The 15,082-nt window shown below is 42.6% G+C and overlaps 1 protein-coding gene across 1 annotated transcript; it reads left to right on the top strand.

The window, feature by feature from the left end:
• Positions 1-4,036: 4,036 nt before the first annotated feature.
• Positions 4,037-13,798, top strand: PTGS2 (prostaglandin-endoperoxide synthase 2). The gene is made up of 10 exons (XM_033151386.1): positions 4,037-4,088; positions 6,208-6,324; positions 6,417-6,560; positions 7,269-7,412; positions 8,247-8,428; positions 9,100-9,183; positions 9,531-9,777; positions 10,577-10,863; positions 11,191-11,338; positions 12,469-13,798. The coding sequence occupies exons 1-10, from the start codon at positions 4,037-4,039 to the stop codon at positions 12,870-12,872; spliced, it is 1,809 nt and encodes a 602-aa protein (XP_033007277.1). The 3' UTR covers positions 12,873-13,798.
• Positions 13,799-15,082: the final 1,284 nt, after the last annotated feature.

The raw sequence follows: 15,082 nt of genomic DNA, 5'->3' as shown, positions 1-15,082 counted from the left end.
CTAAAAGAGAGGGAGAGGAATGTTAATCATAAGAACGGAGGGAAATGAAATACAGATATTAGGCAGTAGCTCTCTTTTTAAACACACCAAAGATACATGCAGATAAGGGAAGCTAATCTCAGCTCCCTTCTTACCTGCTCTCACCTTACCTGGCTGCATTCCATTGCTTCAAAAACATTTTCTTCTCACCTTGACTCCTTTAAGTTATTGGAGCTGGGCTGGGAGAAAAGTGCTTTAAAGGAACAGCAAGCTGACTGGGGACAGGGTTTGTTCCCAGCTATGTGCTCCTTTTTGAGGAGATGAGAGAGGGAAAGAAAGGAGGTACCGGTAGCTAGCATGCCAGGGTATCCGTCCATTTTGCCCAGTATTGTTTAGCTCTGCTAACCAGAGCCGAGTGCAAAAATGAGCGAGCACATTTTGAGCGTAGGAATTTCTTTTCAGCACCAGTACTGAACTGAGACCAGGGACCTTTCGCACAAAGGCCTGCTCCTAACTTTCTTCATTTCAGCAGCCTAATGTAGTTGGGGGCAGGGTGGATAAAAATCAATGATTTTTTAAAATAATAATAATAATAATCAGATTTTTCAAAATTAAAATCGGATTTTTTTTAAAAAAAAAATCGGATTTTTTAAATAAAATGCTTTCGGAGGAAAAAATCTTTCTAAAGATAGTTTTCTGTTTAAGTTACATTATAGTCCAAAGGCTATTCATCAGGAAATAAGGATTTGTTTCAAGTTTTTCATGTGTACTAAAACTCAGTCTAAGTTTTTTTTTTTAATTGTTTAACCACATCGTTTAACAAACATGGATACATATGCTATAATGTTACCGTTTTAGTTAAATAAATTGTTTAAGTTGTCCTTAAGGAAATGATTATTTTTCTCCTTCCAATAAAGCACAGCAGAACAACAAGTTCATAATTATCTATCTATGTATTTCTGATAGTATAACCAAATCAGTAATTTTTGATGTAACTGTAAAAACTACTCTGAAAATTTATTATTCCAGAAATGAAACCCTCCTCTGGGTTGTAAATATTAAGAGGATGCCAGCAAGAATGAGTCTTTCTGTTAAATTTTTTATTTTATTTAAATCAAGGCTTACTGACTAGTGATTTAAATCAAGCCTTACTGACTAGTGATTTAAATCAATTTTATTTAAATCAAATCCACCCTAGTTGGGGGCAAAGCCATTTTGCTGTTGGGATTGTTAAGCAATTGGTGACCCTTGCTGATCCTCAGAGATCTGTCAGCACATCCAGATTTAACTTCTGCCAGCATCTGCCAACATGCCACTGCTTTTAAGTGGAGATGAAACCCAGGCCCTTCCACACACAGGGCAAATGTTTTGTCCACTAAGCTAAATGATGCTGTGCTCTTTCCCCACATGTGAACAGGGCAAACGGCTGCTCACTGCAACTAGTTCTCTAATAAAAGGTAAAAGGTAAAGGGACCCCTGACCATCAGATCCAGTCGTGTCCGACTCTGGGGTTGCGGCGCTCATCTCGCTCTATAGGCCGAGGGAGCCGGCGTTTGTCCGCAGACAGCTTCCGGGTCATATGGCCAGCATGACAAAGCCGCTTCTGGCGAACCAGAGCAGCGCACGGAAACGCCGTTTACCTTCCCGCCGGAGCGGTCCCTATTTATCCACTTGCACTTTGATGTGCTTTCAAACTGCTAGGTGGGCAGGAGCTGGGACCGAGTAACAGGAGCTCACTCCGTGGTAGGGATTTGAACCGCCGACCTTCTGATCAGCAAGCCCTGGTTTAACCCACAGTGCCACCTGGGTCTCCTTGTCTAATAAACAAATAAACAAGCAAAACAAAGAAAGGGAAGGTGAAATAAAGGGAAGATACCTACTGTAAGGTCAACCTTACAAGGTTCTTGCAGTGATAAAGCAGGTGAATGAAATACCGTATTTTTTGTGTATAAGACGGGTGTTTTTTATACAAAAATAATGTAAAAAATTGGGGATCATCTTCTACACGGAGGGTAGGCACCAGTAGGAGATATATAGCGGTGATTGGGCATGTGAGTGGTGTATGCGGCCAGGTGTGGCTGGGATTTGTTGTTGTTGTTGTGGCAATTGGTTGGGCGATTTGTGGCTGCGTTTGGTCAGAAGACTGGTGCCTTCTGCGAGGCGTGCGATTGGCAGCTGCGGTCAGGCGGTTGAGCGATTGACGGCCACCCCCATAAAAAGCTGAACAACTCTGGGCAACCCCCCCAAAAAAGCTTAACATCTCCCCCCAATTTCTTAATTTGGAGTCCCAAAGAATAGGGGTCCTGTTATACATGAAAAAATACGGTACATCAACATCACCCTTATTCTTATCCTTCCATAGGACCCAGAAAAGAATACATTGTGTAACAAATGGTAAAGGTAAAGGTAAAGGGACCGGACCTCTGACCATTAGGTCCAGTTGCGGATGACTCTGGGGTTGCGGCGCTCATCTCGCTTTACTGGCTGAGGGAGCCGGTGTACAGCTTCCGGGTCATGTGGCCAGCATGACTAAGCCACTTCTGGCGAACCAGAGCAGCGCACGGAAATGCCATTTACCTTCCCGCCAGAGCGGTACCTATTTATCTACTTGCACTTCGTGCTTTCGAACTGCTAGGTTGGCAGGAGCAGGGACCAAGCAACAGCTCACCCTGTAGCAAGGATTCAAACAGCCCACCTTCTGATCGGCAAGCCCTAGGCTCTGTGGTTTAACCCACAGCGCCACCCGCGTCCCTTGTAACAAATGGTACCAGACCCAAATCATATGGCATCCTGGGGCAGCAAGCCACCCCTCCCTGCCTGCAAAAATGCAACAATAATAATCTATTCTAGCCATTTGCTGTCCTTTCATGATATCCGAACTTTTGTGACAGAGCCTCACTCCCAGGTATCCAGTTTGTGAATGGGAAGTGGGGACTGGGTCACCAATTAAGTGTGTCTGTGTGTGTGTGTGCGTGTGTCTGTGTGTCTTCTGTGTGTGTTTTTTTTTTTTTGGTGGGGGGGGGCGGACTTATAGGAGGCTTTAGAAAGATTTTGGAGCTGAGAGTCAACCCGGAGCATGCCTTCAGGATCCGAGTTAAGAATGTCAGAAAGGAGCGTGGTGGCGAGGAAGCGTCTGCGCTGGAAGCCAACCCAGACACTGCCTGTCGGAAGAAGCATTTATTCAACACCTGTAGCAGGCGAGCAGGCAAAAACGCGAAGATTTTGTCGGAAGGCACTGGCCTTCCTCACAGTGATCCTCCGCAGGCTTGCGATCCACAGCAAGGAGTCGACTAACTTAACCCTTGGAAGAACCGGCATTTGCGGATCTGCTTCTGGCTCTAACTTACTTCATGGCCTCACCTGGCGACTCTTTACGCGCAGGCTCCGCCTCTGAGATCGCTCAGAGAGCAGTAGAGCAGCAGGAGAATCAGAATCTCAGGGTCGTGGGTTCGAGTCCCACGTCGGGCAAGGAAAGAGTCCTGCCTTGCATGCGGTGGGGCTAGATGACCCCCGGGTTCCCTTCCAGCTCTACAATTCTACGATCAGTGAAATGTTTGGGGATGGCGTTCTCCCACGTTTCCACAAACCTCATCGCGCGCAATATCCCTCTCCGTCCCCACCCCCCTCTCCCCACCCCCCTTTTCCCGTGGCAAATGCAGCGGAATTCCACGCACAAGCCCACGATTTCAAAGCGGAAGGGAAAGGATCGCCCAGCTTTGGGGCGGTGAGAATCCGTGCAAACCTGCAGGGAAAAAAACTGAGTGCCAAAAACGTTCCTTGTATCCGCGCCACCCCTCGTTGCGTCTCCGGGGGCGGATCCTGCTTGCTTCCTGCGCGCAATCGTGAGTCACTCCGGCTGCGCATAAAGGCACCAGGTCCGCGGCAGCTGCTCCAGACACGGAGATCTCTTCAAGAGCACAAGCTGCGGATCCTGAACGGCGCTGGGCAGCTAGTGAAAGCTCCTCCTCGGGAATATCTATTTATTTAATAATAATAATTATATTATATTATTATTTATTTTATCATATCCGCGATTTCGAAAGTTTCTGCGCCAAAAATGATTGCACCCTGCGTTGTCTTGTTTTCTATCTTGGCCATCAGCCAAGCAGGTGAGTGCTGCTGATCTTTTTTAAAATTAAGTCTTTGCTATCTACAAAAAAAAATCCAGCGCTGTGTTGAGCTGGGATGGTGCAAATCCTACTGACTTCCTGGGGTTGCGCATTGCTATCTCGTTTTGTCCTCTTCCTGGCGCTCTTTGGGTTTTTAAGAAAGGTTTCCGGCTGCTACACTTACCTTTCAAAGTGGCGATTAAAAGAAACCGAAGACCACCGGTGCTGTTTTGTTGCAATATATGCAGGCTTGAACTTTGAAGGAGCCTGGAAATGTGACCCTGAAATGAGAGGTTAACTTGTAAAAGTGCTGAGAGTTGAGGGTGTCTCACACAGCGGTTCCCCAAAAGGCATTTTTGGGGTAAATTAGGTTAAGGGGGAAAAAATGTCACGTAGGGGAGAAGACTTAGTTAGGGACTATAGATTGAAGTATTTAGATTTTTTGGACTGTAAGAACAAGGTTTTATCCTTGTATCTATGACTGTATTTTAACTGAGTCTAATTATTTCTGGCTTTGTCTCCTCGGCACCTATGTTGTCTGAATTAGGGTTAATTTCCTTTAACAAAAGGCGAATGTAGAGGAAATACTAGTATCTCCTGGTGTTTTTCCTCCTGCCTTCTGTGCACTCATTCTGAAAAGATTAATGAAGCAGTAACTAAATATTGTGTCCCCGTCCCCCGTTCCCCCCATTCATACCCTTTCTTCTTTCTTGGCAAGGAAAAGTTATGTAAGGCAGGACACGGAGCCGAAAGCATCAAAAGTGTTTGATGCTGGTGCTAACAGCAGACTTTTTTTCTGTACGTCAGTTGCCTAGCCTGTAAAATGGGGAGAGGCGTCGTAACTTCTGTTTTCAAACTAGTTTATGCTTTGTTTCTTTTTCTTTTCTTTTTTTAACATCCCTTTATTTATGTGTGGATAACCCATGCTGTAGAGTCAAATGTATGTAAATGGTTACCAGTGATTTTCAGAAGTGCATCTTGCTAAATATCTTCTTAGGAGATGGTCGGAAACTTTTAGAACTGCGGGGGGGGGGGGGCGGTGGCCATCTCCTAAGAAGATATTTAGCAAGGAGCAGACATCAATGCCCTCTGAGGCTTTATTAGAAGCTGCTGGTGTCATTACGTTCACTTGAAAGTGAACTTAAGTTTCTTAGAGCACAAACTTATTTCTAATAAGAGGAGGAAGCCTAATTGGAGCTTGTTCTCAGGTATAAGGGTTGTAGCCTTAGACACACAATATAATGTCCTAGATGAAAGCCTTATTACATTTGTTCCTGCCAGTGGTACTAATTTCTGCTAACATGATCTAGTAAAAGTTGTACATATTTCACAAGGAAGACTATTGTCCAAGAGTTTAAATATCACGACTAGCGAAATCCATTCTTCGAGGTTTGTATGGAGTAGGCCAGGGGTCAGCAAACTTTTTCAGCAGGGGGCCCGTCCACTGTCCCTCAGACCTTGTGGGGGGGGGCGGACTATATTTTGAAGGGGGGGAAAATGAACGAATTCCTATGCCCCACAAATAACCCAGAGATGCGTTTTAAATAAAAGGACACATTCTACTCATGTCAAAACATGTTGATTCCTGGACCATCCGCGGGCCGGATTTAGAAGGCAATTGGCCCGGATCCGGGCCCCAGGCCATAGTTTGCCTACTCATGGAGTAGGCAATTGCCTTCTCCTCCATCTTTGCTTAGAGTGGGCTCCCCATGAATTTCGAGTTTTTCTCCAGCTGAAAGTTCCTCTGAAATCACTCTTCGGTGTTAAGTGTGTCTGCAGATGCAGCAGCTACGGCAACAATCATTTCCCCGGCAACAATACAGGGGTGCTAGTGATGATGCTGTAGGCAGGTGCATTTAGAACTGATTTCCAGAATTGGGGTGCTTTCCACCCAAGAAAGTTAGATCGGCCTCCTGCTTACCTCTTCGTGCTCCCAACAGCTATACCCTATTGCCTCATGTGTGTGATGCACTAACAATCTAGAAAGGCTGGATGCATTCTGAGGGTGAATATAATATGATGGTATCAAGTGGCAGTTGGTCTCTGGGGAACTGTTTAATTAGCACTGGTCCAAGGGCCTTTATAAGACACTAGATCTCACCTCTTGATTCCCTTTCAGTTAATCCTTGCTGCTCAAATCCATGCCAAAACAGAGGAGTCTGCATGACAGCAGGATTGGACCGCTATGAATGCGACTGTACGCGGACTGGTTATTACGGGGAAAACTGCACTACACGTACGTATTCCAGAAAGTTACGCTTGCACAATTAGCGTCTGGGAGCATTTGACAGTTTTTTGCTAATGTTCATTGGGCTTCGTTCCTTACAGCGGAATTTTTTACTTGGCTGAAAGTGACGCTGAAACCCGCTCCGTCCACAGTCCACTACCTGCTCACTCACTTCAAAGCAGTCTGGGATGTAATCAACAACTTCCCTTTCCTCCACAATGCCATCATGAGATACGTATTGATGTGTAAGTATCCATATCTCTTTTACAGCGCAGTCTTGTACGCATCTACTCAGAAGTAAGTCTCGTTGAGCTCATTGGCACTTGTTCTCGGGTAAATGAGCATTGGACTGGAGGCTTAATCTTGGGGGCAGATATTTACCCAAGCACTTTGAAGTGCTATATGTTGGTCGCAATAGGCCTTGCTGTTTATTTTGGTCTAATGCATTCTAGCCACTCAGCCTTCTAATAAATGGCATCGGGCAAAGCGGTGGCTAAGTTAAGCTGCTTCTTTGGTTGCCACCTGCCTCTCTTTGAAGATAAGAGCAGAAGTTCAAACGTCTCTTCAAAGTCCATGTATGGTACACACTGAAAAAAGGTTAATTTCCTCTCTATGGGTTAGTGTAGTTCTGTGACGGGGGTGGGGAATCTCTGTCAAAGAGTTTTGAGCATACTCTCCAAACTCCAGGTCTTGGGAATCTGAGGGAAACCATGGATGGACATTTTAAGTGTAAGAATGTTTCGGCGTAGTTGTGACCCAAGAGACAAAAATGCAAAGAGGGAAAAATTGAAAATGGATTTTTGCATTCTGAAAATTGACTTTTCAAGGTCAGATGCTTATCCTCCATGGGGCTTAGACTGTGTGGGGAGTCTTGTCGGGAAGGTTCTCTGTCTCCATACTGTGGTCATTTAAGCATGGTGATAATTTTTCTGGTTCTTTCTCTCCCCTTCCAGCAAGATCCCATTTAATAGAGAGCCCACCAACGTATAACAGCCATTATGGTTACAAAAGCTGGGAAGCTTATTCGAACCTTTCTTACTATACAAGAGCTCTTCCGCCGGTAGACCACAACTGCCCAACCCCTATGGGTGTGAAAGGTAAGAAGGGGGACGGGGAAATCTGTGCATGTGAATTTAAGACAAAATGAAATATGATTCCTCCTGTATGTACACAAGGCAAGTGGGGGCAACCCTGGTCTCCCCCCTCAATGCAATGGTTAATTATGTTCAGTGAATGCCTGAAAATGGCTGAAACATTACAAAATATGCAGGGTGGATTTGATTTAAATCAAACTGATTTAAATCATGATTTAAATCACAATTTAAATCACTAGTCAGTAAGGCTCAGGGTGGATTTAAATTTTAAAAAAATCCGATTTAAATAAAAAAATCTGATTTAAATCAAAAAACCTGATTTAAATCAAAAAAATCTGATTTAAATCAAAAAAATCTGATTTAAAACAAAAAAATCTGATTTAAAACAAAAAAATTTTTTTAATTTAAATCCATCCTGAGCCTTACTGACTAGTGATTTAAATCGTGATTTAAATCAGTTTGATTTAAATCAAATCCACCCTGAAAATATGTCTGAAGGAGAAACACAAGATATTGAGTGTGCGTTGCAGCATATATCTTCCCAGTGAAACGTTCTGTCTTCCTTTGTCAAAGGAACAGAAAACTTGCTGTGGCTGTAAATCAGCCAACAAGTTGTGTATATATTGGCAACCCAATGAATAACTAACAGGTTTAAACCAAGACAACTATGTTTAGTATGATACTTAACAATCGGACAGGTTCCAAACTGCAAAGAAGCTGTCAACGTGCATTAAACTGGGGTTTGACATTTTTAATTCTTCCTGCCAATCTCCTGCAGTTATTCAGTCTCTAGTCCCTTCGGCTGTCAGAAAAATAAATGATTGCTTTGCTTTCCAGGTAAGAAGGAGCTTCCCGATTCCAAGCTCATTGTAGAGAAATTTCTACTGCGGAGAAAATTTATTCCCGACCCACAAGGCACAAATATCATGTTCACGTTCTTTGCCCAGCATTTCACGCACCAGTTCTTCAAGACAGATCATCACAAAGGAGCAGCCTTCACCAAAGCTCTTGGACATGGGGTAAGATGGCAGAACTGTGACTTGGACTGATAAGTTATTACAAACAAACCTTTTATCAACTCCTGCGGTGAGAGGGGATATCTTGCCCGTCCACAAAGGAGTTGCATCAGTATTGCGATAGGCACATTGTACAGCAAATCTCTCTGGAATAACCACAGAATAGCCTGTTCCCACAATCTTATGTGTGGGAGAACCATTTGATTTTATTTGGTCAGTCTCTAAAATACATAGCAGTTTGGTTCTCCTCAATTTATAGAAATATTACCGTTGCACCCCTGAATTTGAGGGTGAAAAATGCAGTCGATATCCCTGTTTATAAACCGGTTTTGTCTGCAGCACAACTTTCTAAGATAACACTTGAAGCAAGGGGCTGGCGATTTATACTATTTTAATCATGGTTGTTCACAAGGGCTCCTGCTTTTTGAAGTTGTCACTGAGGGCAGTTAGCGCAAAAACCTGAAAGAGCTTCGCTTCCTAAATTTTATCGGTGATGAAATTTGAGAAATAACATTGTTTCCCAAAACTTTCAACGGGTGGAGAGAACTCTTGTTTCCATTGGAACGTCACTGCAACATATTATGTTCTGAAACATTTAGAGGGAGAATCTAATTGTTTTTCCGTCTCGTCTGACAAATTAAAATTAGACTTTGGTGTTCCTATTTTTTCAACAGGTTGATCTAAATCATATCTATGGAGAAACTTTGGACAGGCAGATGAAACTCAGACTGTTTAAGGACGGGAAGCTGAAATTTCAGGTTAGTTTGGATTCCTTCTGAAATTCCTGCAGTGTGCTGAGAAAACGAGAGCATCATTAATGTTAACATCCTTACCAGGAAGAGAAGAGCTTCCGTATTTCCTCTGACACAGAGAAGGCCCACAGGCATTTCAATAACTGCACCAGACACCCCATTCTTACTAGATAACTATGTGCATCTAGATTAGTGCTACAATTTACAACAAACCTCTGTACTTGAAACCCATTAGAAATTGACAAGTATGAGCATATTATATTTGCACTGGATTTTAGTATTCTTGGCTGAAATCCAGTATGATAGTAGATTCTATGTGTTGCCATGCTCATTTATTTATTTTTTAATTACAGATGATTGATGGAGAGATGTACCCACCTACGGTCAAAGACACTCAGGCAGAAATGATCTACCCACCACATGTCCCTGAGCACCTGAAATTTTCTGTAGGGCAAGAGGTCTTTGGTTTGGTTCCAGGGCTGATGATGTACGCCACGTTATGGCTCCGGGAACACAACCGGGTCTGTGACATTCTGAAGGGCGAGCATCCGGAATGGGATGATGAGCAGCTGTTCCAAACTGCCCGCCTGATCTTAACTGGTAATTTTTACAAATGCTCACGGTTAACGTGCAATTACTCGATGGAATTTTGCTGCTGCTAGATGTGGCAATACCCATCACCTGAGATGGCTTTAAATGGGTTGAGACAAATTCGTGGCCCAACATCATCTGTTGCCTATGTTGTCTAAGCAGAACATCCATGTATAGAGGCAATAGGTTGTATGAATACTGGATGTTGAATAAGAACCTGAAAGAATGGCTTATTACCCTTTTGCCTTGATTCTGAGCTTCCCAGGGACATTTTGTTGGCCTCCATTGGAGATGTGTTGGCAGTCAAAATGCATTCTTGGCCTGAATCAGGAAGGCCGTTCTTGTATTCTTCAGCATTCAATATTGTTTAGGAAATATAAGGGAACGGGAGGTGCTGTTGTCTAAACCGCTGAGCCTCTTGGGCTTGCCGATCGGAAGGTCGGCTGTTCGAATCCCCGTGACAGGGTGAGCTCCCGTTGCTCTGTTCCAGCTCCTGCCAGCCTAGCAGTTTGAAAGCACACCAGTGCAAGGAGATAAATAGGTACAACTGCAACGGGAAGGTAAATGGTGTTTCTGTGCACTCTGGTTTCCGTTAGTTTTCTGTTGCACCAGAAGTGGTTTAGTCATGCTGGCCACATGACCCAGAAAGCTGTTTGTAGAAAAATGCCAGCTCCCTTGGCCTGAAGCGAGATGAGTGCCTCACCCCATAGTCGCCTTTGAGTGGATTTAACCATCCAGGAGTGCTTTACCTGTTTATTGTTTAGGAAATGAAAAGAATGACTGACTTTTGTTTTCTGTGGGGAAACAGGAGAGACCATCAAGATTGTGATTGAAGACTACGTGCAGCACCTGAGTGGCTACCACTTCAAGTTGAAGTTTGACCCAGAGCTGCTCTTCAACCAGAGATTCCAGTATCAGAACAGAATCGCGGCAGAATTCAACACCCTTTACCACTGGCATCCTCTCCTCCCTGATACCTTCCAGATTCACGACCAAGAGTACACATACCAGCAGTTCATCTATAACAACTCCATCATGTTAGAACATGGTCTTTCTCACATGGTGGAATCCTTCTCCAAGCAAAGGGCTGGAAGGGTAAGAATTTATTTCCTACTAAGAAATTGCATAGCCTTCATCTCGAGGCAACAGGGTACATCTGTCCACCTGTTAAGTCACTCCAGTATCTGAAAATATTTTAAGCACGGGAAGAATGATTAGGGAAAGGGGAAATTTGTGGCACAGTTTTAGACTGCCTGCAGCTTTTTCCTGTCGTTTTTCAGACAGAAGATTGAATAGCATGAGCAAGTTTCTGACCATAAATCCAAGAGATGGATAAATGTTTGAGGTCCATTTGATTTCCAATGGGCTTGAAGTTCTGATCTCCATGTGGTTTCTCATATTACTCCATTTCTTTGATAACAGGTAGCTGGTGGGCGGAACGTCCCTGCTGCGGTGCAGACAGTAGCTAAAGCCTCCATTGATCAAAGCCGGCAGATGAGATACCGCTCCTTGAATGAGTATCGGAAGCACTTTATGCTGAAGCCATTTCAGTCATTTGAAGAGCTCACAGGTAAGACTTGTCGTCTTCTTCTTATACAAAAACAGGAGCTGCTCTTTATGGGCAAGGCTGCACAGCTTAGAGATCAAACCTCTGCTTTGCATGGGGATGTCTCAGATCCAATTCTTGACATCTCCACTTAAGGGACTGCAGTTAGCAGGTCTGGGATTGTGCAGGCAGCTAAGGGCTAGATGCTCCAATGGGTTGTTTTTAGACTAGGTCATAGTTCAGTTCTATGCTGCCTCTCATCCCAAAAAGCCCTCAAGTTGGCGTTCAAATGCAAATCCAAGATTCAAGCAATATAACCAATTAATGAATTACTCAGTATATCAAGAACATGTTGTTTGAGAAAAATGTTGAGTTCTTGTAGAAAAGCTCTGTTGTCTTTCATTGGAGATTGGGTAGTTGCAGCCCCTCTGTCGCGATTCCTCACTGTCATTTCAATCTGCAATGAGAGATGTTCAAAAGGGAAACTACCTTCTAAGGATGAAATGGAAGAAAATAGACTCTATGGGGGGTGGGGAGCTTCTACGTTACAGTTTTCACGAAGAAAATTCTGTGTCAATCAAAGTCCTTGTGGGCCTTACAGAGTTGTTTCATTCATCCTTCTCCAAGTGCATTGATTTTTTCCCCTCTGCTGATGCAACTTTTCTCTAGAATTACAGACTTGGATTCCTCTCTCTCTCTTCCCCCTATTATTTTCTTCTTTATTAATTTCATGGCAGCTTTTGCAACAACTAGAAGCCTCTCTATAAGGCAATTTCCATTCTCCTTTTCAGAATCTTATAAAATAATTATTTAGTGATTTAGAACTGAATACAAAACTGGGGAGAAAAAGGCTGAAGTTTTACTAAATAGAAAATTCTTTTCAGTAGCACCTTAGAGACCATCTGTGTTTGTTCTTGGTATGAGCTTTCGTGTGCATGCACACTTCTTCAGATACACACACGAAAGCTCATACCAAGAAAGCTCATACACACATGCACATGAAAGCTCATACCAAGTACAAACACAGTTGGTCTCTAAGGTGCTACTGAAAAGAATTTTCTATTTTGTTTTGACTATGGCAGACCAACACGGCTACCCACCTGTAACTGAAGTTTTACTAATATGTTGTTGTTTTTTTGGACTCTCTATTACAGGAGAAAAAGAAATGGCTGCAGAACTGGAAGAACTCTATGGGGATATTGATGCTATGGAGCTCTACCCAGCCCTCCTTGTAGAAAAACCACGTCCTGGAGCCATCTTTGGTGAGACCATGATTGAACTTGGGGCACCGTTCTCCTTGAAAGGTCTCATGGGAAATGTCATCTGCTCACCAGAGTACTGGAAGCCCAGCACCTTTGGGGGCAAAGTTGGCTTTGACATTGTGAACACAGCTTCCATCCAGAACCTTATCTGCAACAATGTGGAAGGCTGTCCTCTCGTGGCTTTCCACGTCATAAACCCAGCAACAGCACCAACAAATAACGTCAGCACCTCCAGCACAGCAAGAGACGAGATCGGCCGAGCCGTGCTGCTAAAAGAGCGCTCTGCTGAACTATAGAGAACAGCTGTTTTCATATTTATTTATTTATGATATCTATTATATTGTGGTTTTTGTTGTTATTTATAGTTCAGGCAAAACACCATGGATTTTTTTTTCCTGTGCCTTGGCATCTAACCCACGATGCCAGACTTAAAGGGGGAGTTCTGCTTAGATTTGTAGGACTGGATCCCTTGGTTTTTAAGACTATCTTCTGTACCAGAAAGATGTATTCCAAAATGGATCAGGGCATTAGATTTGCTGCTTAAACTTGAACATAAACAATAGTTCTGCCTCTTAAACTTGACAGGTATGATCCTGAATACAAAACCATGTTGTGTGCTGTTATCTGAGAGTCTGGAAGTGCTCTATTTAAACAACAACCAAAAATCCAGAACAATTCTGTGCTCATGAACATGGTCCTTTTACAGAAATCTTTGTACTTTTACAAAATGAATGTAGGACAAAAATAATCCTTATGATTTAGCCAAAGTTAAGGATTTTTACCCCCTGTTTATAGTGAGCTCGGTAGGGTGCACAAACAAATGGAGAGGGAGCACGGATGCAAATTTGGGGGAAAGGAAAATTTATTTTCACTACCTCTCCCATGTGTCACAGCAATAGGTTTTGATAATGGACTGATCATCATTTTGTTTGTCTCTATAACTGCACTTCCCTTTTATTGCACACATAGTTCCTTCCTCTTCTAAGAGTAAAACCACAACTGTGTAGGACGCAACCCAGTGAAACCATTCACATGTAATCCCTCTCGAAATGTATAGGAGCTTGTAGTCTCTGCAGAATCTCAATTGCTTTTTAATGGAAAGTTTCCCCCCTAGCTCTATGTAATAGGTGACTGGAAGATGAAATTTTACTCTTGGGTTTTAATGCTCCAAAACAAAGGCTTGGGACTGTAGATTTCTCTTTCATTATAATTAAGAAGATGTTTTTTTAAAAAAAAGGCAAAGGAAAAAAGAACCAGTCCTTTCCCCACCCAAATTAATAGTTTTCAATTATAAAGAGTGAATCCATATCATTTTAATGTCCTTGCAGAGACTCAAAGGCTCTATACAGGAGGGTGGACAACCTCTGTTGTAAAATATAACACTAAACCCATTCTTTCTCAACCCTAAAGTGCCTTCAGGTGTTTGAAACTCCATAGAGGAGCTAGTGAGATCGTTGTGCTGCCTCTTTTGAGATGTCTATGTAATGTGATGGGTGATATACATGTCTCCCATAAGTAAGAATTGGAGTTTCGGGTGTCATTTAGGACTCAAGTCGATATGATTTGAGATATAGACCAGTACTGTAGGTCCCCAAGCCCCATTTTAACACAGCACTTTATGTATACAAAGGCCATTTCAATTTTTGGATACTGACACTGAATTTCTGTAAATATTATTATACTTCAGTTTCTATGTTTTTTAAAAAAATTCTATTCCACTTTTCAAGTTGGCTAATAAGCATAATTCCTCAAGTAAACCAACAGGCACTTCAATTAATAACTTGGGTATTGTCAATTTTACACATTCAATTAGATGATAATTAATGGACTGGTAACTTGGGAAATTGCAACATTATTCTCTTATTGTAAGTATTAAACCTTTCATATTGCTTAAGAAATGCATGTTTAATAGTATGGTTCTGAAGCCCGTACATTACTGGCCCTCTTGGTTGAAAAACCCTCTGTCATTTGTACTCTGGAAATTGATATAATGATTATCTGTTAAACCAAAGTGCTAAAGGAAAAAATATCACTGGAAAAGGAAAGATTGGTGTAACCCAAGGAAATATGGACAAAAGTCACCAGGAAACTCTTGAGAAAACTCCATGATATCTGCTTTTTGTGCTTTCGTAGCACTCAGTGGAGGTTGCTTAGGAGAACTTCTGGTGGATTGTGCCCACAGATTATAGGGCTAATTGTCCTTTTTGAGAACACACTATTCCATTCCTCTTTGTTCTTTTGATTAGTTCAGACCTAGAAGTTACTTCATCTCTTTCTGATGCCTATCACTTCTCCCTTTTAAGTTCTCGTACTCTTTGAAATTAGGACACTAGTTCTGCTACTTCCTGAACTTCGTGTTCACTGTTCTTTCCCCACAAGCTTTTACAACCTACTCAGTGCAGTCTCCTCTTCCATGTCTCTTGTAATTATTAGATTGTGAGCCTGTTTTTCTTGGGACCTGTCTTTAAAAAGAAAATAAATAAATACATTTTTTGTACATTACTTG

This window comes from Lacerta agilis, chromosome 6 (assembly GCF_009819535.1).
Source record: "Lacerta agilis isolate rLacAgi1 chromosome 6, rLacAgi1.pri, whole genome shotgun sequence".
NCBI lineage: Eukaryota > Metazoa > Chordata > Lepidosauria > Squamata > Lacertidae > Lacerta > Lacerta agilis.
Note: the sequence above shows the minus strand (reverse complement) of the source record. Positions and strands in the feature narration are given on the sequence as shown.